General features: G+C 38.8%; 1 protein-coding gene across 6 annotated transcripts in view; it reads right to left on the minus strand.

Moving 5' to 3' along the window:
* The window catches only part of HECTD4 (HECT domain E3 ubiquitin protein ligase 4), a 241111-nt gene that overhangs the window by 125475 nt on the left and 90300 nt on the right, over positions 1-25336 (minus strand). For all 6 annotated transcript variants that reach the window (XM_058280989.2, XM_058280990.2, XM_058280988.2 and 3 more), the window contains exons 2-7: positions 19500-20017; positions 15906-15995; positions 10481-10611; positions 6754-6862; positions 5911-6049; positions 2736-2906 (exon numbers count right to left, since the gene is read on the minus strand). In XM_058280989.2, coding sequence (XP_058136972.1) covers positions 2736-2906; positions 5911-6049; positions 6754-6862; positions 10481-10611; positions 15906-15995; positions 19500-20017 — 1158 coding nt within the window. The remainder of the gene's footprint in view (positions 1-2735; positions 2907-5910; positions 6050-6753; positions 6863-10480; positions 10612-15905; positions 15996-19499; positions 20018-25336) is intronic.

Raw genomic sequence — 25336 nt, forward strand, 5'->3', positions numbered from 1 at the left:
CGGTCTACAACTCTTATCTCTCAACAGCTCTCCATCATACCTGATGTCTCTAGTGCCTAAGATTCTAAGGCTGGGTGGGAGAAGTCATCTTTCTTTCTCTTGGTATTCCTCTAAACTTGTACTTTGAGTTTTGGCTTTCTTCATTCTGAAGAATGGGAAGGGATGTTACTGTCTTCATCTTACAAAGTAGGGCAACTAGAGATACTGCCTAGAGTCAACGAACCAGAAATGAAAGCTTAACTATAAGTTACAAAGATAACCAAAAGAAGAACAAAGATTAATGGAATGATAAATTGGTAGGAAGAAGGAAAGAAAAAGGAGAGAGTGGGAATTGAGTCAAATCCTCATCTATCACACCAAAAAAAATAAAATCAGCAGACAATATTTAGAGATCATAAATCAAAGAACAGCAAAGTAAGTATTTTATTTAGAGATATGAAGATAACCACCAGAAAAACCAAAGGCTGAAGCCATTAAAGTGGCTGTATATGAGGAGCATGCAGGGAATGGGGAGGGATGGGGTGGTGGACTCTCACTTTATATTATGAGCCTATATGCACTCCCTGATGTTTTAAACCATGTGGATATATCTACTGATACATTTTTCTTTTCTTTTTTTAAATTTCTCTCCCCTCCCCACCCCCCAGTTGTTTGCTCTTTGTGTCCATTCCCTGTGTGTTCTTCTGTGTCCGCTTGCATTCTTGTCAGCGGCACCAGGAATCTGTGTCTCTTTTTGTTGCATCATCTTGCTGAGTCAGCTCTTCGTGTGTGCAGCACCACTCCGGGGCAGGCTGCGCTTTTTTTACGCAGGGTGGCTCTCCTTGAGGGATGCACTCCTTGCGCGTGGGGTGCCCCTATATAGGGGACACCCCTGTGTGGCACGGCACTCTTTGTGCGCATCAGCACTGCATGTGGGCCAGCTCACCACACGGGTCAGGAAGCCCTGGGTTTGAACCCTGGACCTCCCATGTGGTAGGCAGACGCTCTTATCAAATCTGCTTCCCATATTTTTCTTTTAATTTAACAAAAGCATATCAGGGAAAAGGGGAATTCTTTAATATTTGCCCATTATTCTTAGAATAAAGACCTAAATCCTTTAAACAGCCCGTAAGTCTGGTTAAGGTGGTTAACAGTACAAATGTGAGAATCCTCTTCCATGACCTAGAAACTGTGGCAGGAGGACCACACCAGAGCTGCGTATCAGTAATGGGGGGTACTTATAAAGGATGTGAGGTTCTACTTTTTGAAGCAATGAAAATGTTCTAAAATTGGGGGAGAAACCTAGCCAGAAACATATTTAATTAATACATGATTCCATTCATATAAGATGTCTATAATAGACACATCTATAGAGACAGAAAGTTGATTATTGATTGCCTAGAGCCTGGGGAGGGGTCAGTGGAGAATGGGGCGGGAGGACAACAAACAGAAAACAACCTTTTCTAGCAATTTAATTATGAACACATGTTCAAATAATACAATTTCTAACAGACCAATTCAAAGATTAACTCTGGCAGGGACATTTTATAAGAATTACTCAGACTAGATAAAAAAGAAAAGAAATTATGGTTATAGGTTACTAGACTCCAGGTAAGACAGATGACTGGTTTCCTAGAACAAGTTTGAATCCTATTAAAATTTACCAGAAAATTGCTAACGTGTTTTTTTTTCCCCTCTCAGAAATGTTGATTTCTTCCTTGAAGGAGGTCATCATGAACCATGTCACTGACCTGGTTTGGGGCAATTCTCTTTTTTTCACAAGTTCCTACAAATTCCATGTAGACCAACACTGTCCAACAGAACTTTCTGCAATACTGAAATGCTCATGATCTTCAGTGTTCAATACACTAGCCACCTGCCACATGTGGTTATTGAACATTAAAATGTGTCTACGATAAGTGAGGTAATGGATTTTTAATTGAACTAAATTAGTTTGCATTTATATTTAAATTACACATGGCTGGTGGTGCTGCATTGGACAGTGCAGCCTAGCTCCCAATCTCCTCTTGTCCTTCTCTCTCTCTGCATTCCAGGCACTCTGAGCCTCTTTCATTTCCTAAGACATGCATGCTCCCTCTTGCCACAAAGCCTCCTGCACTGGTGTTCTGCTCTTGCTAGAATATTCTTCCCTCCCTACCTCCCCAAATTCTTCATTTGGTCAACTACTACCTTCACTACGTAACATTATACTATCCACCTATTTATGGTTAACTTTTGTCTCTCCAGCACCACCACTCCAACCTACTCACCAGCCAGAATCTAAGCTCTATTTGAGCAAGGAAACTGTCCACCCTATTCATCACTGTAGTCCCAACACCTGCCCAGCATACAGTAGGCACTCTTCTAACAGCTTATGAATGAATGCCCTCTCCCAATTTTAACTGTCTCAGAGTCTCAGAGACTCCCAGTTTCTACCTATAGACCCCTTGCTGCACTTTAGTCCCATACTGCTAACTGCCCCTTGAGCATTTCAACTTAAATGCCCCACTGTTTACACATTAACTAATCCCATCTCCCCTCTACTGCCAAATGAGCCTTCAGAAAGCTGGGATCTATTTGCATCATACAACTCCAAACAAACAAACCTTCAAAGACATTCAAGAGAAAAGTCAACTTTAAGGAAACAGTGAACACACAGTACATATTGTGAGGTTCTTAGGTCCTTTGTACGTAGATACAAAAAAAAAGCAAACAAATATTTCTGCAAAGACATCAAATGAGAAAGCTAAACTTACCACAAGTTCAAAAATGTCCATGAAGACAGAATGTCCCTTAGGTGTTTTCTCATTCAGACTGGCAGGAGACCAGATCCAATAGAAGTAAGTACCATCTGAAGAAAGGTGCACGGTGCTCATGGTGCTACCAACAGGGAGGTGATTGGTTGGCATTGGTACCACCTGACATACCTGGACAGGAAATGGAAGAAAACCTCATCAGTGCAAACTGTGAAGTTCTGATTAATTCTATTAGCTCATCATTAATGCTATCAAGTCCCAAAGTGAGAACTCACTAAGCTGACTATTCAAAAGAGAAACTCACATTTATCTCTAAGGATAAATGGATACATGTAAACTGCATGTCAAAAATATAAAAGTTCATACAGTGAACAGTAAAATAAATATGAATAGTCATTCAAGAGATAAAAAGACTTCAGATTTTTTCAAATTATATTTTAATATTAAAAAATTTACTAAACACTTTGAATTTACTTTGCATGAGTGCTTGGGCTAACATTTTTTAGAAACACAAAGTTTTAGAGCAATAGTTCTCTTTGAAACTTCCTTAGTATAAATGAAAGACCATTACTTATATCTAAAGGATAGTAACCACATCTTATTCACCTTTATATCCCTAGCACCTAATTCAGAGCCTAACTCAAAGCTGTCTAATAAATATAGAGGGAAGAGAGAAAGGGAGGACAGATGGAAAGCAAGAGGGAAAGCGGAAAAGATAAAAACAGGGAAGGAGAAAGAAGTAAGAAAAAATGAAGGCACATGAAATATCCTAACTTAGCATATGAGGGCTTAATGGAATTCATCAAGAATATAAACAAACACCAGTTCTCTATATTAGACATGAATGCATGTATTTCTATGCTAAATATCCTCCAGTTTCAGCAAAATGAATAAGCTTTGCATCTATTCACATTAAACAGGTGGCTACATACTGTTTTTTTTTTACATACTTATTTTTACTGTCAGAGATCAGCACTGAAATTAAGGGAAAATGAGAATCAAGGAAACTATTGAGTAGGTTTTTGTTTTGTTTTACTTTTTAATCCAGGAGTAGTAGAAGTGCTGAAAACCTATGGGTTCATGTTATGCTTTTTTGTTCCGTTTTTGTTTCTTTTTGAGGTACTGGGGGCCAGGGACTGAACCTAGGACTTCATATATGGGAAGCTGGCAATCAACCACTCAGCCATATTGGCTCCCCTGAGTTGGTTTTTTCATTTATTTTGTTTGCTGTTTGTTTGTATTTTTTCTAGGAGGCACCCGGGACCTTCCATATGGGAAGCAAGTGCTCAGCTGCTTGAGCCACATTCACTCCCCAAGTTAAGCTTCTTATTGGTTATTACTGGTTTTGTGGCCTTGGACAAGTTACTCAACCTCTCTGATCTGCACTCATTCATTCAACAATGAACACTTATTGAGCACTTACAATGTTCTAGCCTCAGATACCTTATCTGTAAGATAAGCCTTTAATAGTTACACCACTTGTAGGGAGAGGAGTATAAGTAAATTACCTAGGAGAGGATTGGCACAGAGAGAGACTTTGATAAATGGTTGTTACTGTTATTTTTATTATTATTAATCAAATACTCAGTGCTATACCACTCTGCATGTACTACGATAGCCATCATTTAAAAAAAAACAAAACTGAAAATTTTAAGTGCTGGCAAGAACGCAGACTGGTAGGAACTGGTGGTGGGAAAGGTGGTAGGAACTGTTGATGGGAAAGTAAAGCGGTACATTCACTGTTAGAAAACAGTTTGACCTGGCAACCCCACTTCTGGGTATTTAGCCAGAAGAACTGAAAGCAAGGAATCAAACATATTTTATAGACCAATGTTCATAATGACATTATTCACAACAGCCAAAAGCTGGAAGCAACCCAAGTGTCCATCAACAGGAGAATGCGGTATAGCCATACAGTGGAATATAACTCAGCTGTAAAAGGCAATGTAGTTCTGGTACTTGCTATGATGAGGATTAATGTTGAAGATATCATGTGGAGTGAAACAGGCCAGACACAAAAGGCAGATATTGTAGGATTTCACTTATAAGAAATATCTAGAATAAACAAATTCATAAACACAGAGATTATAGGTTACCAAGACCTGGGTGCAGTAGGGGGAAATGGGACGTTATTGCTTAATGGGCATGAATTTCTGTTTGGGGTGATGGAGACATTTTGGTAATAGTTGGTGGTAATAATAGCAAATAATTGTGAATGTAATTGATATCAAAGAATTACAGAGATGAAAGGGGTAAAAATGGGAAATTTTGTGTTAAACTATGTAAGTTGGCTGAATACCAATTGATTGTGCTCGTCTTTCACTGTTTAGATCAATGAAAGTACTATATTTCGGGGTGTCATAAAAAATTTTATGTTAAAACAATAAAAATTTTAAAAGTTAAAAAAAAACAACCACTCTGCTAGGCACTATGCTACATTCTAGGGGTACAAAGATGAATGAGACATCAGGTGGAAGTGGAGAATGGGAGCTAATGCTTAATTGGTATAGAGTTTCTGTTTAGGGTGATAGAAATGTTTTGGTAATATATGGTAGTAATGGTGGCACAACATCATGAATGTAATTAGCACCACTGACCACTGAATTGTATAAGATGATAAAATAGGAAATTTTAGGTTGTACACATGTCACCAGAATAAAAATTTAAATAAACAAACAAATAAATAAATAAAATAAAGATGAGTAAGACAGGGTCCAGGCCTCAAAGTCTGCATGGTCTGGTCTATGAGACTAAAGATGGGCTCTTAGTCCCTAGCACATTATTTATTCTAGACTCATTTCAAAGTTGTCTTTCCCACAGAAAGGTTGTTTAGAACAAACTGAATAGGGAAATGATGCCTTTCCAAAATAAAGGTTGGTTAAAAAAAAAAAAAGTCTAGTATTAATACTACCTTTGAGTCTCCAAAATGGTTTTTTTAATACCAATTAAAAAAATAAAAGTTTATTATTAGCCTTAGTAACTCTTACAGAACATATTCACTCAGATAATGTGGGAAAACTCTAGGAAAAAAACAAACAGAACACCAAAACTCGGAAAATCAAAAGGATGCCACTCTAAGCAGGAAAATATATCAATTGTATTACTTCTGATGATGTCTGGAACTTCCCTGACTGCATCCAAAGTATAAAAGGCAATGCCTTAGCTTTCTGTTTACCTGAAGGGTATTCTGGTCAATGACTTGGAAAAGGGAGTGAGGCTTATTATCAAAAGACACAGGCCGGTGGAGAAGAGTGTTGCTGCCAAAAGCAACCCATCCTGGTTCCAGTTCCTCATTACGGCAGTATACAAAACCTCTGCAGAAAAGAAAGGTGCACAGGTGGGAATTACAAGGCTTTGTCCGAAACCCTATTAAAAGCTGAAACAAACACAAACAGCAATTTCTACCTAATTTTTAACAATGACTAAAGTATGCAAAACATCTGAAAGTGAGTGACTATATTACATTAACTTTGCGGTTGACAAACTATGGTAAATATTAATTTTGCCCTACCAGTTAGAAAAGGAAAAAGTTGGGTATGGGCCACCAAAAAAAAGAAAGGAAAAAGTTTTTAACTAAATATATACCAAGATCTCAAACTGTGGTTTCTTTTGGCAGCAATTCACAGATCTTATATCTCAATGATGATCACTGCTAATCCAAAGTCAAATCCAAGTACAAAAAGATTTAACTAGAAATTTTTCTACTCATCAACAATGAGAAGCCACCAATATGCTAAGAAAGCCCATACCATATCATAAAAGGAATTTCTGATTAGAAACAATTATTTTAGGGCTAATCAAATTCAGTCAAAGTCAAAACAAAGCTAAAATGCATTGAAGAACAAGGGCAATGTGGCAATAAGAGAAGAGGACAAGAATCATTTGAATTAATTCAGACTTGTTATTTAGTTACTAATTTCTGGGGAGTCAGTATGTACCCCAGGTGTCTTCTTCATAAAAACTAATATGAGGGGAAAATGGTCCAGCCAAATCATTTGGTAAACTCCATGCAACTGACCTGAGAGTACCATGCAATCCAGACCCCAGTTTGCTTACTCCTCTTCCAACTGAGTTAGTAGTATATAGGTAAAGACCATCTGCCGTGAGGCAGCGTCCCAAGTCAGCATCTGAAATCGTTTTACACAGGTAAGTAATATACAAGTTTTTTCTAAGGAATTACAGTTATAAATATGCTTTTTCTAATGAAAACCATTAAAAGTTTGGGTGAGAAATAATCTCTCACTTCTAAAATAAGTACTTTAATGTGAATACCAGGGAAGATGGCTCATAAACCCTCAAATCAAACATCCAAAATTTACGTGGGACTGGCCACCAGGATGAGGAAAGAGGTAAAAAATAGTTATTAAAGGGACAGATGTTACATGATTCCACTTACATGAAATAGCTAGATTATGCAAACACATGAAAACAGAAGGTAGAGTATGGGTTACCAGGGGCAGAGGGGTGGGATTGGGGATTTAATGCAAATGGGTGTAGGGTTTCTGTTTGGGGTGATGGGAAAGTTCTGGTGACAGTAGCAAAACTTTGTGAATGTGATTAATCCCACTGAAAGTTATGCTTGGAAGTAGTTAAGATGGGAAAATTTATATAGTTTATATATATATTCCCACTATTTAAAAAAAATAAAAAGAACAACTGAAGAGACAATTAAATTCAATGCATGTGCCTAGATTAGATCTAATAATGGAGGAGAAAAGACCAAAATGTACATGGAAGTATTATGTGTCCCACAAAAATGATATATACAACTTACTCTGAAAAGTTTAGAAAACTGATAGTTGGATTGAGAGAATGATTCAGCATATGTGGCAAAATTGGTGGACCTGGGTTTCTAGAGTGAGGGGTATGATGGTGTTCTCTGTATGTTCTCCATGATGTTTGCAGCTGTCCTGTAAGTTTGAAATTATCTCAAAACAAAATATTTTCAGATAAAAAGCAGGAGAACATGGTAGGTTCATCCTGACAAATGTTTTTTCTTCCTTTTTTTTGAAAAGCAAAAGTACTGATTCAATCTTAAGTCTAAGAACACGATACTTTTATTCATGATTGCATAGTTGGAAAGGCATGAGCTTTAAAGTGCCTAGGGCACTTACTTATTAGGTAACCTTTGAACTTCAGTTCCTTCATCTGAAAAACGAGGATAACAGTATTTACCTCAGAGGTTGCTATAATGGTTAAATGATGTAATATACATAATACACCTGGTACTGTCTGGTATAAAGAAAGTCACTGCTCCATAAATAGAGAAGGATATTATATTGATAACTAATGATACACACTGAACAAAAGTCTACTTCAGTGGATTTTCCATTCAGAGACCCTAATTTTAGTTTCTGAAGCAACAAAGCACAACATTGTAATATCTCTTCTATTTGAAAACAGCAATTATATTTCCACTTAGCTATCTTTCCCAAGCTAAAATAAACAATATCTCTCCATATGATAGCAAATGGCTTACTGAATCATACTTCAAAGAATTTTCCTAATAAAGAGAGTTTATGGATAAACTTTCAGTATTTATTTTCTTTTTTTTTTTTTTAAGTTTTTTATTTCTCCTTCCCCTCCCATGTTCCCCCTATTGTCTGCTTTCTGTGTCCATTCACTGTGTGTTCTTCTGTGTCTGCTTGTATTCTCATTAAGTGGCTCCAGGAACCGATCCTGGGACTGTCTGGAGTGGGAGAGAGGCAATTACTCTCTTGCGCCACCTCAACTCCATGTTCTGCTACATCCTCTGTGTTTCTTGTTGCATCATCTTGCTGCACCAGCTTTCCACGTCAGTTGGCACTCCCGCGCATGGCAGCTTTCCTGCGCTGGGCAGCATTCCCACACAGGGGGGCACTCCTGTGCAGGATGGCATTCGAGCGTGGTCCAGGACATCGCATGGGCCAGCTTACCCTCACCAGGAGGCCCTAGGCATCGAACCCTGGGCCTCCTATATGGTAGACAGGAGCCTAATTGGTTGAGTCACATCCGTTTCCCCAGTATTTATTTTCATAATTATTCCACTCACTATTTTTATGTGGAGTTTGTCAATCTGAAGCCTGCCATGTTTTTTATTTTATTTTTTATTTCTTTCCCCTTCCCCGCCCCAGGTTGTCTGCTCTCTGTGTCCATTCGCTGTGTGTTCTCTTGTGTCCGCTTCTGTTCTTGTCAGCAGCACCCAGAATCTGTGTCTCTTTCCGTTGCATCATCTTGCTCCATCAGCGCTCCGCGTTTGCAGCGCCATTCCTGGGCAGGTTGCACTTTTTTCATGCTGGGTGGCTCTGCTTATGGGGCACACTCCTTGCATGTGGGAGTCCCCCACACGGGGACTTGTGCACATCAGCACTGCGTGTGGGCCAGCTCATCACATGGGTCAGGAGACCGTGGGCCTGAACCTTGGACCTCCAATGTGGTAGGCGGATGCCCTATCCGCTGGGTCAAATCCGCTTCCCTGAAGCATGCCATGTTAAAGAGAAGAAATCCAATGTCACACTGCTCAAATTATTATAGAGTATACTGTTAATTTTAAAATTCAGTCTACTAATCTGAGACAACTAGGACCTATCGGTATTGGTTCCTCAAAAAAAAATCATGTAAAGTGGGCAGTCATTTTTAAATATTTATTTCATACCATAAAAACTTTATTTTAGCTTAAAAGTTATAAATATACACTTATTTGTCAACCTTTAGATGAAAGCTCAAGGTCTATTGAGTATGGGTCAGGCAAGGGGTGGGAGTGAAGAAGAGCTAGATTAATCTAGATTCTGCTTATCCAGGAAGGGTGCCACTTTGAGGGTAGGAATTGAAGGGGAGAGCAGAAGAGGTTCTTATCCCATACCTAATGAATACCAATTTCTTAGACACTCACCTTTGTTAAAGTTTTCTAAAACATTCAACTTCTGTTTAGAAATAATTTCCTTGTTTTTTATTTTTACATTTTTATTTAATCAATTATGTAATATTTAATGATATGATTACAATAATAAGCACCAATTACAATAACAAACAGGTTTGGGAGCAAGGCCACCTCTCAGGAAGGGTGAACTCTCCTGGTGGGAGCATGCTTACAGCTGTGTCAAAAAGAGCATACTGGCCCCATGGGTGTGCTGTGCCACAGAACATTTTAGAGAGAAATGAAGAGGCCTGATTAACCTGGTAAGTCACTAAAATGGAGAGCAATTAAGAAAGCTGTTGCCATGTTCACTGAGATAAGTATATATAATAATAAACTGACATAAAATACTGTGAAACTGTATACAAATAATTTAATCCAACCCACTTTGTTTAAAGGAGATACTTAAGAATTCATTTTCACTTGAGCCTTTTCTTTCTTTGCTTTAAGAACTTCATAAAGGATTCATTAACACACACGCAAAAATTACATCAAGAAATAGTATTAAGTAACAAGACCTGATACTCTATTAGCAGGCAAAAAATTTTAACTTCAGGTTCCCTGCCTAAACTCAAATACCCAGGAATCCAATTAATTCATGCCTCCTTAGCAGGAGTGGATGGATGAGACCTTTTCCATGCAATAGTAAAACCTATTAATTTTCTTACCTCACACAGTATCAGCTTGTATACTTTTACAGATAAAGCAGACAATGAACATATTGTATAGGAATCTTGAGCTTTAATTAAAAGGAGCACAGAGAATTATGTCTAAATAGCTTGCCACAATGATCTAAAACCTTTCCTTTACATCTTAATGTAAACCACATGATAAAAACCCCTTACACTACCTTTATTTTCAGAACTGGAGGCAGTGTTGCTATCGGGAGCAGGCAACATGTCTTCATACCCCCAAGATACTATGTGTTTGCCTCCGAGCAAACAGGAGGGGGATCCAGGTCCTCCTTCCAAAAGCAACAGCCTATAAGGGGAGAAGAAGGAAAATCACAGACACTGAGATTATCCCATCTGGTAAGAAAATAAGGCTCCCTACCACCTCAAAGAGTAGAATACTGAAACAGTTTTATCTCAAATACTATACATCTAAAAAGATATTCACTATATATATTTTTAACTTTTTATTTTGAAATAATTTCAAACCTACAGGACAACTGCAAAAATAATACAAACCCTATACACAGAACTCCAACATACCCCCACATCTCCAGATACCCAGATTTACCAATATTAACATTCTGACACTTTGCTCTCTTCTCTCCTTCCTCCCTACTTCCCTCCCTCCCTTCCCTTCCTTCCATTCCCTCTCTCTCCTGAACATTTGAAAGCAAGTTGCACATATCATAATTCTTGAACATAAAATACTTCCATGTACCTTTCCTACAAACAAGGATATTTACTTATATAATCACCTTAAGTGCAGTTACGATGTTCAGGAAATTTAGCATTAATATAAAGCATATGAGATGTGATGTGGGGGCATTTTTGGGACTTGAAGTTGTCCTAAATGATACTGCAGGGACAGATGCTGGATCTGATATATCCTGCCATAACCCACTGAATGTACTGCGGGAAGAGTGTAAACTACAATGTAAACTATTATCCATGCGGTGCAGCAGTGCTCCAAAATGTATTCACCAAATGCAATGAATGTTCCACAATGATGAAAGAGGTTGTTGATGTGGGAGGAATGGGGAGGTGGGGAGTGGGGTATATAAGAACCTTTTTAATGTAACATTTTTTGTGATCTATATATCTTCCAAAAAACACAATTAAAAAGAAGAGGCTTTGCAAGCCAGAAAACAAACAAATAATGTAAACCATTAAACCTCAATGTAAACTATAATCCATGCTTAGTGGCAATGCTCCAAATGTATTCATCAATTGCAATGAATGTACCACACTAATGAAAGAAGTCGTTAATGTGGGGAAAGGTGGGAAGTGTGGAGAGTGGGGCATATGGGAATCCCTTATATATTTCTGTGTGTAACATTTTGTGTAATCTAAGTGTCTTTTAAAAAAATATAAAAAATATAAATGTAAAGCTTACATTCTATATTTCGATTTATTCTTATTTCCCAGTACTGTTCTTTGAGCCTTTTCTCCTCCATTCTTAGATACCACTCAGTGCTATATATTGAATTTTTTTTTAATGCCGTCCCCCCCCCCCATTGTCTGCTCTCTGTGTCCACTCGCTTTGTGTCTGCTTGCATTCTTGTCAGCAGCACTGGGCATCTGTGTCTCTTTTTGCTGCATCATCTTGCTGCATCAGCTCTCCATGTGTGTGGTGCCACTTATGGGCAGGCTGCACTCTTTTTGCGTGGGATAGCTCTCCTTGCAGGGCGCAGTCCTTGTGCGTGGGGCTCCCCTACAAGGGGGACACCCCTGCATGGCATGCACTCCTTATGCGTGGGCCAGCTCATCAATGGGTCAGGAGGTCCGGGTGTGAACCTTGGACCTCCCATGTGGTAAGCAGATGCCCTAGCCATTGGACCAAATCTGCTTCCCTCTCACTGCCTTCTTACCTCCATAGTTTCCAATGAGAAATCAGCACTTAATTTTACCGAGGGTCCCTTGTATGTGACATGTTGCTTCTCTCTTGTGGCTATCAGAAGTCTCTTTTTCTTTGGCTTTTGACAGTTTGATTATAACATGGTGCAGTGTGCGTCTATTAGGGTTTATCCAGTTTGGAGTTTGTTGAGCAATTTGGACATATATATTCATGTCTATCATTAAATTTGGGAAGTTTTCAGCCCTTCTTTCTTCCTTTTTTTTTTAAAAGATTTATTTATTTTGTATTTATTTCTCTCCCTCCCCACTCCCCCAGTTGTCTGCTCTCTGTATCCATTCGCTGTGTGTTCTTTTGTGTCCACTTCTATTCTTGTCAGTGGCACGGGAATCTGTGTCTCTTTTTGTTGCATCATCTTGCTGCGTCAGCTCTCCATGTGTGCGGCACCATTCCTGGGCAGGCTGGACTTTTTTTTGCACTGGCCGGCTCTCCTTATGGGGCGCACTCCTTGTGCGTGGGGCTTCCCCACACAGGGGACACCCCTGCGTGGCATGGCACTCCTTGCACACATCAGCACTGTGCGTGGGCCAGCTCCACATGGGTCAAGGAGGTCCTAGGTTTGAACCGCAGACTTCCCATGTGGTAGGCAGATGCTCTATCCATTGAGCCAAGTCTAATTCTCCCTTATTTCTTTTAACATTCTCTCTGCCCCTCTCTCTTCTTCTGGGACTCTCACAAAGCATATATTGGTACACTTGATGGTGTGCCATAGGTTCCTCAGGATCTCTTCACTTTTCTTCATTCTTTCTTCCTTCTGCTTCTCAGACTGGATGATTTCATTTGTCATCTTTAAGTTTATTAATTGTTTCTTCTACCAGCTCCAATCTGCTGTTGAACCATTCCAGAGCATTTTTAATTTCTGTTAATATGTTTTTTAGTTCTGTTTGGTTCTTCTTCATAAGTTCCATCTCTCTATTGATATTTTTTGCATTCATCTATTATTTTCTTGATCTGCTTTAGTTCTTTGCCCATATTTTCCTTTAGTTCTTTGAACATATTTAGGAACACTGTTTTGAAGTCTTTGCTGAAATGTCCCAGGTTTGATCCTCTTCATTGATGGTCTCTAATGTTTTAATCTTCTTTTTGGCCTGGGCCATCACTTCCTGTTCTTTTGTGTGTTTTGCAACCTTTTGTTGAAAGGTGGACATTTTCATATTTTAATGTGTTATTGCTGGAATACAGACTTTGAGGCATCTGTTGCTTAAGCTTGTATCCAGCTAGTATCAGGACAGAGCTTTCCTTGAATGCTAGGAGCTAACAAAAAGAAAGAGAATAAAAGAAAGAAAAACCTTTCCCAGTCTTTGTGGATTGACCTGGGCAAGCACTTTCCTTCAGGGCTTATGTTTACAATGAGTTTAGAGAATAGCTCCAAGGCAAAGCATAGGGGCCTCCCCATCCTTTCTCCTCATACAGCTTGTCCATGCTGCTCAAACAGCATGTGGCTCTAGGAATTCCCCTGTTTATAAGGTTCCAAATGTCCCCTCTTCCCTAGGAAATGGTTTCTGCATGGTCTAGGCTGCAATGTATGTCCCACAGCCAATAATCCCTTGCCCCAGGCAGCCACTTGACTGTGCTTTAGAGAGTTCCATGAGCTGCTTTCTACACACAAGGATAGTTCTGGGACTAGGAGACCACCAATAGATTGAGTCAGACATACAAGTTCCCATTATGTGGACAGGTTACTCTGCTCCCTCCAGAACCAGGAATCTGTCCTGGGAATGGGATCAGATTCCTGCTGAGCTGATGAGGAGTTGGGGAGGGACCAGCCAGGGCACCATAGGGTATTACTGCTTTTAAATACTGTGGCCTTTTTCTTGATTCGGCATTCACCTTTACTGCAATCCTTTAATATTTTTCTAGAGCTTTGAAAAAGATGTTTCTGCCAGTTCTTGGTGGTGTTCAAAGCTTCTGTGGGAGATGGAGCCCTGAAGCTTCTTACCCTGCCATCTTGATCCCACTATATAAAGTGTGTGTACACACACACACACATATATATACACACACTCACTTTTTTTTTTTTTGAGGTACTGGAGGCCAGGGATTGAACCCGGAACTGCATGTATGAGAAGCTGGTGCTCAACCACTGAGCTGTGTTAGCTCCCCTGTTTTGTTTTGTTTTCACTTGTTTTGCTTGTTGTTTTTGTTTTTCAGGAGGCACTGGGACCCAAACCCAGGATCTCCCATGTAGCAAGCAGGATGCTCAACTGCTTGAGCCACATCTGCTCCCCTTGATTCCACAGTATATTTTTAATTAAAAAAAGAAGAAAACAAAACAGAATTTATAGGGAAGCGGATGTGGCTCAACTGATGGAGCGTCCACCTACCATATGGGAGATCCAGGGTTCAAACCCAGGGCCTCCTGACCCATGTGGTGAGCTGGCCCACATACAGTGCTGCCACACACAAGGAAAGCTGTATCACACACGGGTGTCCCCCATGTAGGGGAGCCCTACACACAAGGAGTGCACCCTGCACTGAGCCACCCCACGCGAAAAAAACACAGCCCACTCAGGAGTGGCACCGCACACATGGAGAGCTGATGTAGCAAAATGTCACAACAAAAAGAGAAACAGATTACACAGATTCCCAGGGCTGCGGAGAATGCAAGTAGACGCGAAAGAATGCCCAGCAAATGGACACAGTGAGCAAACATCATGGGGGGGTGGGGGCGGGGAGAGAAAGAAATAATAAAGTAAATCTTTAAAAAAATAAAAAATAAAAAAAACAGCATTTATAGAAATGCTGTAAAAATTATAACTGAGTGAAAAAATATGTGTGTCTGTATGCGTAAATGAGTGAGAGAGAGAGAGAGGTATGAATTAGGAAGCACATATACCAAAATATACCAAAACAGTAGGCATGGTCATCTCAGGATGATGAGATCATGAATGATTTTCAATTTCTTTTTTATACCTTAATATAGTATCATCACAAATTTTACAATAAGGATCCATACAAGCTACTGCATCTTTTAAAAACACAAAAAAACGTGGCAGACTTGGCCCAGTGGTTAGAGCGTCCGTCTACCACATGGGAGGTCCGCGGTTCAAATCCCGGGCCTCCTTGACCCGTGTGGAGCTGGCCCATGCGCAGTGCTGATGCGCACAAGGAGTGCCCTGTCACGCACCCCATGTCGGGGAGCCCCACACGCACACGCAAGGAGTGCCCTGTCATGCACCCCATGTCGGGGAGCCCCACGCGCATGCGCAAGGAGTGTGTCCCATAAGGAGAGCCACCCAGCGCGAAAGAAAGTGCAGCCTGCCCAAGAATGGTGCCACACACACGGAGAGCTGACCCAACAAGATGATGCAACAAAAAGAAACACAGATTCCCGAGCCGCTGACAACAACAGAAGCGGACAAAGAAGACGCAGCAAATAGACACAGAGAACAGACAACAGGGGTGGGTGGGTGGGGGGGGAGGGGAGAGAAATAAATAAATAAATCTTAAAAAAAAACACACACACAAAAAAGAAAAATAACATGCTCTAGGAACACTTTCAAAGAAGGAATGATGAGGCAGACATAAAATTTTGACTTAAGAGAGTAAATACGGTAATATAATTATTAAAAACATAAACTAGACATTCTATCATTAGACTGCCCTGTTAAGGGGTAAGAGTTCAATAATCTATTTATTAAAAGAATCTTTGGGATTTAGAAGGAGGTTAAGGATTCAAAGTGACTTACCTATACAACACATCAGCTACAGGCAGAGACCCTAGATCAGTCTGTTTCTGTAATAGATGGACTGTATGCACAAATGTTTTCAATGATCCCCTAAAAATAAAAAGATGGAACAGAAAATCATCAAAATTGAAAATCAAAAGTTAATTTTATTAACCAAAATTTATCTATCTTGTTTCTGCCAGTAAGATGTGCTATATAAAAGATACTTGATTCTTACCCATTACCACTGACTCATTCAAAAAGTACTATGTGAGCGACACCATGCCAATTATGAACATGTTCTCCTTGTAAAGGTAAACCATTTTCCCCAAATACAAAAGTTCAAAGCATAAGGTCCAAGTACAAAGAACATGTAGTTATTATGTTTCAATACTGTTTTCATCACCAAGATACTCTCTAGTCTAGAACAGAGATTTCATAGGATAAGGTTATTTTTAAAGTCTACCAGTATTTCTAGACTTGTTTTTTGTAGCTTTAAGTTCATCCATTTCACATAAGAACATCTCATTGCACTCATCACTGTAAAAATGACTAGGAAGGAGGACATTTAAATAATTAATACTTTGTGCTAAATGGTGTTCTTTCTGCATTTCTCTGTGAAGCATATAATTGTAACATTTGCAGGGGGTTCACAGTTCACCATTCACCTATATTCTTTTCATTCCCAAAGCTTGAGGATCTGGGAAGTCTGTAATATGGTCTGCAGGATCAAAAAGAAGGTGCTTTTAAGCTTTGTAAGGCTTACCTGGCTAGATCCCAAGTATAAATCACCACAAGAACACTTCCTGAACTAAATGATCGCCTATATCAGATGGGCTGACTTCAAATTGCTACCTTATTCTCTTGGCCAAAGCTTTAATCACTGGGTATCATTTGCCTAAAACCCCAAAGAAATGGAATGCCTAACAATGGACAGAGTAGATCTAGAGTCCTCTCCTCCCCTTAACTGCCCCTTTTGCTATCTCTAGTGCTCAAATAATAAAGAGAGAATAAAACAGTATAAGGCAGGGAGGCAGGAGACAGAGTATAAGAGCACAAGTTGGGAGCCAAGACATACAGGCTCTGAAACCCAGCTCGGCCACTCACCAGCTACACAATCTCAGTGCTATCACCTAATTCCTGTGGATTTTGCTTCTTCATTTGTCTGCTGGGATACCTCCCTGGGGCACAGTGAGGTCAAAATAAAGGGGTAAAAGCACAGTGGAAAGTTGAAAGCCATTAACTAACTATAAGGTATTCTTACTTGCCAGACTGAATCAGATGTTAAGAGTAAAATTTAAACTCCTTCCATGGCTCATAAGGCTTTTGTGATCTGGGCTCTGTGCATCTCATCTCCTATCTCCTCTGGCTATTAACTCACTACATTCCAGCTACCCTGCCCTGTACGCTGTTGCTTAAAAACCCCAAGCTCAGAAAGAGTATTAGAGCTTTAGCACTTGCTGCTTCCTTTGCCTAGAACTCTATCTCTAGCATTTTGCATAGTTGGCTATTCCTCATCATCCAGGCCTCAGTTCAAATGGCACCTCTTCATTAACACTTTCCCTATTATCTCTAGCTTATGTTGCCCTCCACCTCCAGTCAATATCTATCAAAATACCCTGGTTTTGTTTTCATCATAATGTCTGTCCCTCTCTGAAATTATCTTATACATGTATTTGTTGCATGTTGTCTTCTTTCCTCAGGCTCATGTAAACCTTTCAATATTAGGGACCATCTGCCTTGCTCACTGCTGTACCCACACTACCTAGAAGAGTGTCTGCACATGGTAAGACATGGTAAGCGAGCAATAATTAACTGAAGTGATTCACCCTGAGTCCATTCAACTGTAAGGTCCATAAAGGATAGAGATCATGAGTCACTGTATCCTAACAAGGTTCCTGGCACATAAAAGATGCTCAATATATATTATTTCAGTGAATGAATAAGTGAACATCATAATTTATAGGAAAAACTTTGGTTTTCGAGAGCACCAATAATAGAAGAAACTATGTGTGAAGATGATGGGGGTGGGGGTATATGGGAAATCCCTATACTTTCGGTATAATTTTTCTATAAATATAAATCTAATACTTCTCTAAAAATAAAGTTTAAAAAAAAGTTCAATAACATGACCCTAATAACCTCTTCACAGGGGATCATTTAACACTGGAAAGCATGTGACTTCTGAAGGAATAAAGTCCAATACAAGATGATAATATTAACAATAGAATGTAGGAACCATCTAAAAATAGCCAAGAAGAAGAAAATAAAAACATTCATTTCAACATTTCTGCTGAATGGAATGTGGATCTCAAGTGCAGGAAGCAATTTCAATAACTATCTGTGGTACAGACTGAATTTGGGCCCATAATAAAAAAGTGAGTTTTATGATTCAAGGCTCAATAACTAAAGAGATGATGATTAGTTCTACTACTCTAAATTGGTCTCAAGGCAGTCCTATTTAAAAGCAATTTGTCACATTGGTGAATCAATTTAGGGGTCAAAATTTTCTTCTGTATATGAAAAATATAACTCAATTCAATATAAAGCCTTTACAGGGAAATCTATTTCATTACCACCCAATAATGTCTTCAGAATTAAACTTGTGTCAGGATTTCCACAATCAACCAAGAATTTAAAATTAGGCTATGACAGCTTGCTCAGTGTGAAAAAACTGACAATAAATACAGGCAACATTTTGCCTTAAAAATAACTTGAGATTCAACCTTTTGAAGGTCAACTTTGAAACCATAAAGAGAAGAGTTATAGCTAAGAACTTCATAGTCCTCCATGAAGAATGTTCCCATATGCCCTTTGCTAAAAAAAAAAAACCCAACCAAAGAAAAAATTTTGAGTGGAGAGGGACAGATTAGTGACACTAATGGTCCTAATTGGTTTCTGTATGACTAGCCTAGATGAAAGCAAAAATAGTGAATCTTTTTTTCTCATGAATCTGTGCCAGTGACCATACAGGTTACTGGGCAGGAGAAGGTATAGCTTCTTTCCTGGAAAAGCAGCTCTATCCTATTGACTGTTGATTAATAGCATCAACTTGTACATGGATAGCACATTATTAAATCTTGATGTATAGAGAGAGATCTTTCAATTAACTTGATGGAGACAAGCATAAGGGTGCAGAAATATAATTTGTGGCCAAATCTGTGGGACCAGGTCCCAGGCACATAATAACCCACTAATTTGATGGCATACTCATTATAGAAAAGAATGGAAAATATTTAAAGCTCTACACATTTTTTTTAGCATCCTCCCAGGAGAAAGACAGACATGGCATCCTCTGCAGACTACCTGATCTAAAACACTAGTCATCTATAGGGTGAGGAGATAATGGCAGGGACTCATTCTCCATTTTAAGCTATTTAATCTGTTATCACGGTATAGCAAAAAAGGAAACTTGACACTGCATTCCAGCCCAGTCTCTTGGTATCATGTTTTAGTGCAAACATATTATGCACTGTCAAGGACTGTGAAATTCAATACCGAAAATAAAGAAGGACTTCTCAATGTTAATACTTCCATCAGCTATGTTTGCCCCTTAGTCACTCATCCAATCCAGGTGGTTTCAAGGCAAGCAGGTGGTACATTTAATTTTCTTACCTGGCACATGCCAAAGCCACCAGTGCAGCAGCAGCATTTTCTTTTTGCTTGTGTGGGATGTGTCGGCCTGTTTCAGAAGTCTCCTCGAGCCAAGAGCACAGCAAAGTTTCAATTCCATTGAGACAGTCCGCAGGCTCCTTGGTCAAGCTCAAAGGCTGGCAGTCGCGAAGGCAGTTCAATAGCACCTCAGCAGTTATGTTACAGAGAGAGGGGTCTGTTCTACTCTGGGACTGGATAAGAGGGAAGACTAGCAAGAGCCCCATCCGCGATGTGAAGGGAGCTTGCTCGGGTTGCTGCAACAAGCCCTGGCGTTTGAGCAGGGCCAAAGTTTCTTCATCACCCGAACTTTCCCTTTCATGCTGTTCTTCCAAGGCCAGTTGGCGCTGGGCATTCCACAGTCCTCGCAAGGCATTCAGGCGGTATTCGAGCAGGCGGGCATAGGCATTGCTCTGATTCCCACAAACAGAGCGCAAACGTTCTGCTAATTCTGTTGGGTTCTTGGTCTCAAATGTTAAAATCTAAGGAAAGAAACAATAGAGAAGATGTTGGCATTCAAAAATCATCTTTGGAAAAAAAATCATCATTGCAAGCAAATATATTTAAAAACAGTCCACTAAAATTATTTTAACTGCAATTGAATAAGAAAACAAGTCAAGGCAGTTATTTGCTGACAGAGACATTTTTTGCCCTGGCATTTCAGCTAAGGCTCCTATTAACTGGATGAGACCTAATTGAAATAACCTGAACCATAAAAGAAACTAGCAATGTGTGAAAGTCATAAATTAATTCAAGTAATTTATTTTTAATTAAAGTATGAATATTTATTAAATGTTCCTGAGTTAATATGTGTCTAACTCCTATCACCATATGGATTATCAGTGAAAACAGAACGAAGTATTATCTTTGTTCTTCAAAACCTATATACCTACTAATAAGCAATCGATTATTTTTTTTTTAAGATTCATCTTATTTGTTTCTCTCCCTTTCTCCCCACCCCCACCAGTTGTCTGCTCTCTGTGTTCATTCGCTGTGTGTTCTTCTGTGTTCACTTGTATCCTTGTCAGTGGCACCGAGAATCTGTGTCTCTTTTTGTTGCATTGTCTTGCTGCATCAGCTCTCCGTGTGTGCAGTGCCACTCCTGGGTAGGCTACACTTTTTTGTGTGTGGGGCAGCTCTCCTTACGGGGTACACTCCTTGCACATGGGGCTCCCCTATGCCGGGGACACCCCTATGTGGTACAGCACTCCTTGTGTGCATCAGCACCACATGTGGGCCACCTCCACACGGGTCAGGAGGCCCTGGGTTTGAACTGGACCTCCCATGTGGTAGGTGGATGCTCTATCAGGTGAGTCAAATCTGCTTCCCAGAAATCGATTACTGATTGTCCTTTGACTGAAGAACTCTTCGCTTTTACTATAGTTACTCCATCATTTGTTTTTGAGACATGGTATAGATATATCCAGTTCATATTTCTAGAGGAATCAACATTATTTTCCTGTCAAAACATATAATTATCAGGAAGCTTCCTCTAGATTTTCAGCATCTAGGGATAATAAAGTTATTACATCTTCAATCTTCAGAAGGAACCAGCTCTCAAGATAAAGAGTCAAACTAAATTTATAATGCAGAGTGTTTATGTTAATAAACTTGACTAGGGTAGAACAAACAGACTATGGTAACCAACAAACAAAGGGAGGGCAATCTGGTAGCAAGCACAATTAATCAGATCATAAGGCATTAGAGGTATCAGGTTGTCAATAGACCAAAAAGTCATGACAGGGAGAGGCTTGGGGTAAAAGCAAAGAAATTTTTGTCAAGCCACTGGTTCTGACATTAAGAAAGATCAGAGAAGCGGATTTGCCTCAACTGATAGAGCGTCCGCCTACCACATGGGAGGTCCAGGGTTCAAACCCAGAGCCTCCTGGCCCATGTGGTTAGCGCACTCACGTGCAGTGTTGATGCGCGCAAGGAGTGCTGTGCCACCCAGAGTGTCCCCTGCGTAGAGGAGCCCCACGTGCAAGGAGTGCGACCCTAAGGAGAGCTGCCCCACGTGAAAAAAGTGCAGCCTGCCCAGGAATGGTGCCGCACACACTGAGAGCTGACAAAGCAAGATGACGCAGTGAGTGCTGACACAGCAAGATGACACAACAGAAAGAGACACAGATTCCGGGTGCCGCTGACAAGAATACAAGCAGACACAGACGAACACACAGCAAAAGGACACAGAGAGAACAACTGGGGGGGAGAAATAAATAAAAAAATAAATCTTAAAATTTAAAAAAAAGATCCTAGTTCACTTTATTTCTCTTACAAACCTGAAATATGGACTTTCTTCCATCTCAGATTCTGTCTTTATAAACTCTGAGAGCAAAATAAAATAAATACAAACTTCCAGAAGCAATGTAAACCCGGTAACTGTGACTTGCATATATTGCTTACTATATGCAAGTCACAAAACTGAATTGAAGAAAATGTTCACAGTTTAAAAGCAACAACAACAACAAAATACCAATTCAAAAAATTAACCACATGTGTATCTCAATGAATTGATCTTAAAAAATGTTCATAGTTTTTAAAAAAGTTAAAAATTCAGTGCAGGGAAGTGGATGTGGCTCAAGTGAATGAGCTCCTGCCTGCCACATGGAAGGTACTGGGTTTGGTTTCCATGCTGCCTAAAGAAAACGAGCAAGACAGCAAGGCAGTGTGATGAACAGGCATGGTGAGCTGATACAACAAGATGACACAACCAAGAGACACAGAGAGGAAAGACAATGAGATACATAACAAAGCAGGCAGCTGAGGTGGCTCAAGCGACTGAGCACCTCCCTCTCATATGGGAGGTCTTAGGTTCAGTTCCCCATGCTTCCCAAAGAGAGAAGATGAGCAGACACAGAGAGCACACAGCAAATGGACACAAAGAGGAGACAGCGAGCACAAACAACAAGCGGGGGGGGGGGGGGGATAAAAAAAAATTCAGTGCCAGCCTATCAGATCAGAAACAATTAACATCCGTATGCCTTAAAATTTCAACCAACTATTTAGCAATAAAAAGAAATTAACTGGGAGTTGATGTGAGTCAAGTGGTTGAGTGCTGGCATACCACAGAAGAGGTCCCAGGTTCAATCCCCTGCCCTGGTACCTAAAAATAAATAAAATTTAAAAAGAAGTATTGATACAACAACTTCAGTGAATCTCAATAGCATTTTGTCAAGTAAAAGAAGCCAACCTCAAAAGGTTCACTCTACACTTGTATATGACATTCTGAAAAAAAAACAGTGATGGATAACAGATCAGGTTGCCAAATTTAGGGATAGGGAGTAATTTCACAGAGATCACATGAAATGGTTTTAGAGGGTGAAGGAATGGTTCTATATTTTGAGTATGGTAGTGGTTACATGAATCTATACATGTGCTAAAATTCATACAACCATACACCCAAAAAAGGGTCAATTTTAATCTATAATTAGAAACAATTCCAACCAGGATACAGCTGTATTCAAATAGATATCACTGAGTAAAGCTATATTGAAAATCTTACTATTAAAATAAGAACTACAGACATTTCTGCTTAGTTTTTCATATAATAGGATCAAACAAATGATTAAATGTCCTTGATCATCAAGTCATACAGAATGGTATGTCATTCCCTACACTTTTGTCTGGATTCCCCAAACGTGAATTTCCCTTTTATTTTTCAGATGGCAGCAGATAAAATAACTTACATTCCTTTCAAAATAATCACATTTCAAGGCAACCATCTGCCTTAAAGGTGTAACCATATCCATAAAAGCTAGACTTTCTTTTTTTTTTGAGGCTGCACACATTATTATCAATTACCAAGAATTATCTATTTATTTTTCACAATGTCTTAAAAATTACCGAGTTTTAAATTTGAACATCTTCCCAGTTATGAACATCTAGATGAATAACTTTTTGCAGCATTTTAAAAAAGCTTTCCAATACTGACTCTGTGATTTCTTTTACCCAATACAATTCTTTTAAAATACTTATTTCCTCCATCTATATTTTTATTTATACTACCTTGATCATCTACCTACTTAAGCTATATGAAACAACTACTAAAATTTTACTATAGGCTTTTATTGTACCCAAGAATTGAGGAGTATCTCAGTAACATTAAACCCAGCTCTTTATTTTTATTATCAATCTCAAACATAAGTGCTTCTAAAATATGATATTTCATGGCTCATAAAATGATGTGCTTGGCAGAATCTGCAGCCAACTCCAAATATGAAGATGAGCTGGAGAAAAAACTATATAATACATCGTGCATTTTTCTGATAATTCTATTTTTATAAGCACTTTAGTTATATTTTTAGTATTCCACTTGAAAGACAAATATCCTGAAAGGACTTGAGTTATAATATTATTAACCAAATATTATATAATAGACACACTTAAGTGACTATTATGTTTATTGATTTAGCAGTCTCTAAAGCACACTATGCTTTCAGAAATCCATTAGACAACTCAGCATTATCCATTTTGAATGCCCCCTTATGAAAACTAAGAACTGTCCACTCTGCTGCTGTTCTCTGAATTTTGGAGTTTGAAGGTCATGGTTTAAAATCACTTTATAAAAAATATTTACCTTTTGGTTTTAGTATGGCAACTATGGAGGCTCTATTCTGGTACTTGTGAATATTAAATTATTTGTCTCAGATCCCCAAATAAAACAACTGTATTCAATAACTGCTATTCAGCAGAGAGGTAAAAGACCAAAACATCATTAGAAAATTAGTATTTGTCTCTTTAAAAAAGGGGAAAGTTACTGAAGAAAAATGGAAGATCCCTGTCTTCCTTAATCAGATTGCTGACTAACTGTACTTTAGTGATAATGTTGAAGTGGCCCCAATTAAGAGAGTGACACTTTCAAAGTAACTTGCAGACTTAACCTAATATTTGAATTAAACTTGACATATGTGTTTTTAAGCTGAGACAATAATAATCATTCTGGAAAGTCTAATGAAGACAAGCAAAATATTCTTAGCTGGCCAAATCTGGCTTTGAACAAGACTCTGATATTTAACGTAAGAGCAGTTATAGAGGAACAGATCATACTAGACAATTTATTTCCATTTTCCATCTGAGAAAATACAGGAGAATATGCCCTTGCTAGCCATGAAATGAAATGTGAAATGTCAACATGCATTTAAAGTAAATATGGTAGAATGAACATATAACAAGCTTTTGAAGTGGTAAAACTTACAATATATACATTTAAAGACATTAACTAGCCTTGATCAAGTTCCAAAGATTAGGGCATAAACTACTATAACTCCCTAAATGTAAACATCAATTTCTATCTATTTTGCTGTTCAGAGTAGCAGAGATATAATTCTCTAGGGGGGTCAAATAAGAGCTAAAATCACATTTTCTTATATTAGAGCCTACTTCTAAAAGAAGTATAAAACAAACCTATTTCTAAAAAATGTATCTTAAAGAAATATTATAGAAATAAGGGTTTAGAGAATTCTGAAGTACCCATGACAAAGCTACTTGAATAAATGAGTTCAGCAAAGTGGCAGGAAACAAGATCAACACACAAAAATCAGTAATGCGTTTGTACATCAGTACTGAACAATCTAAGGAGGAAATAAGGGAAAAAACTCCATTTACAATAGCAGCAAAAAGACTCCAATTCCTAGGAATTAATTTAACCAAAGAAGTACAGGACCTGTAGGCAGAAAACTACAAAATAGTGATAAGAAAAATTTTTAAAAAGACCTAAAAAAATTGAAAGACATTCCATGTTCATGGATTTAAAGAATAAATATCATGAAGATGTCAATCTTACCCAAAGTGATTTATAGATT

Source organism: Dasypus novemcinctus, chromosome 19, assembly GCF_030445035.2.
Source record: "Dasypus novemcinctus isolate mDasNov1 chromosome 19, mDasNov1.1.hap2, whole genome shotgun sequence".
NCBI lineage: Eukaryota > Metazoa > Chordata > Mammalia > Cingulata > Dasypodidae > Dasypus > Dasypus novemcinctus.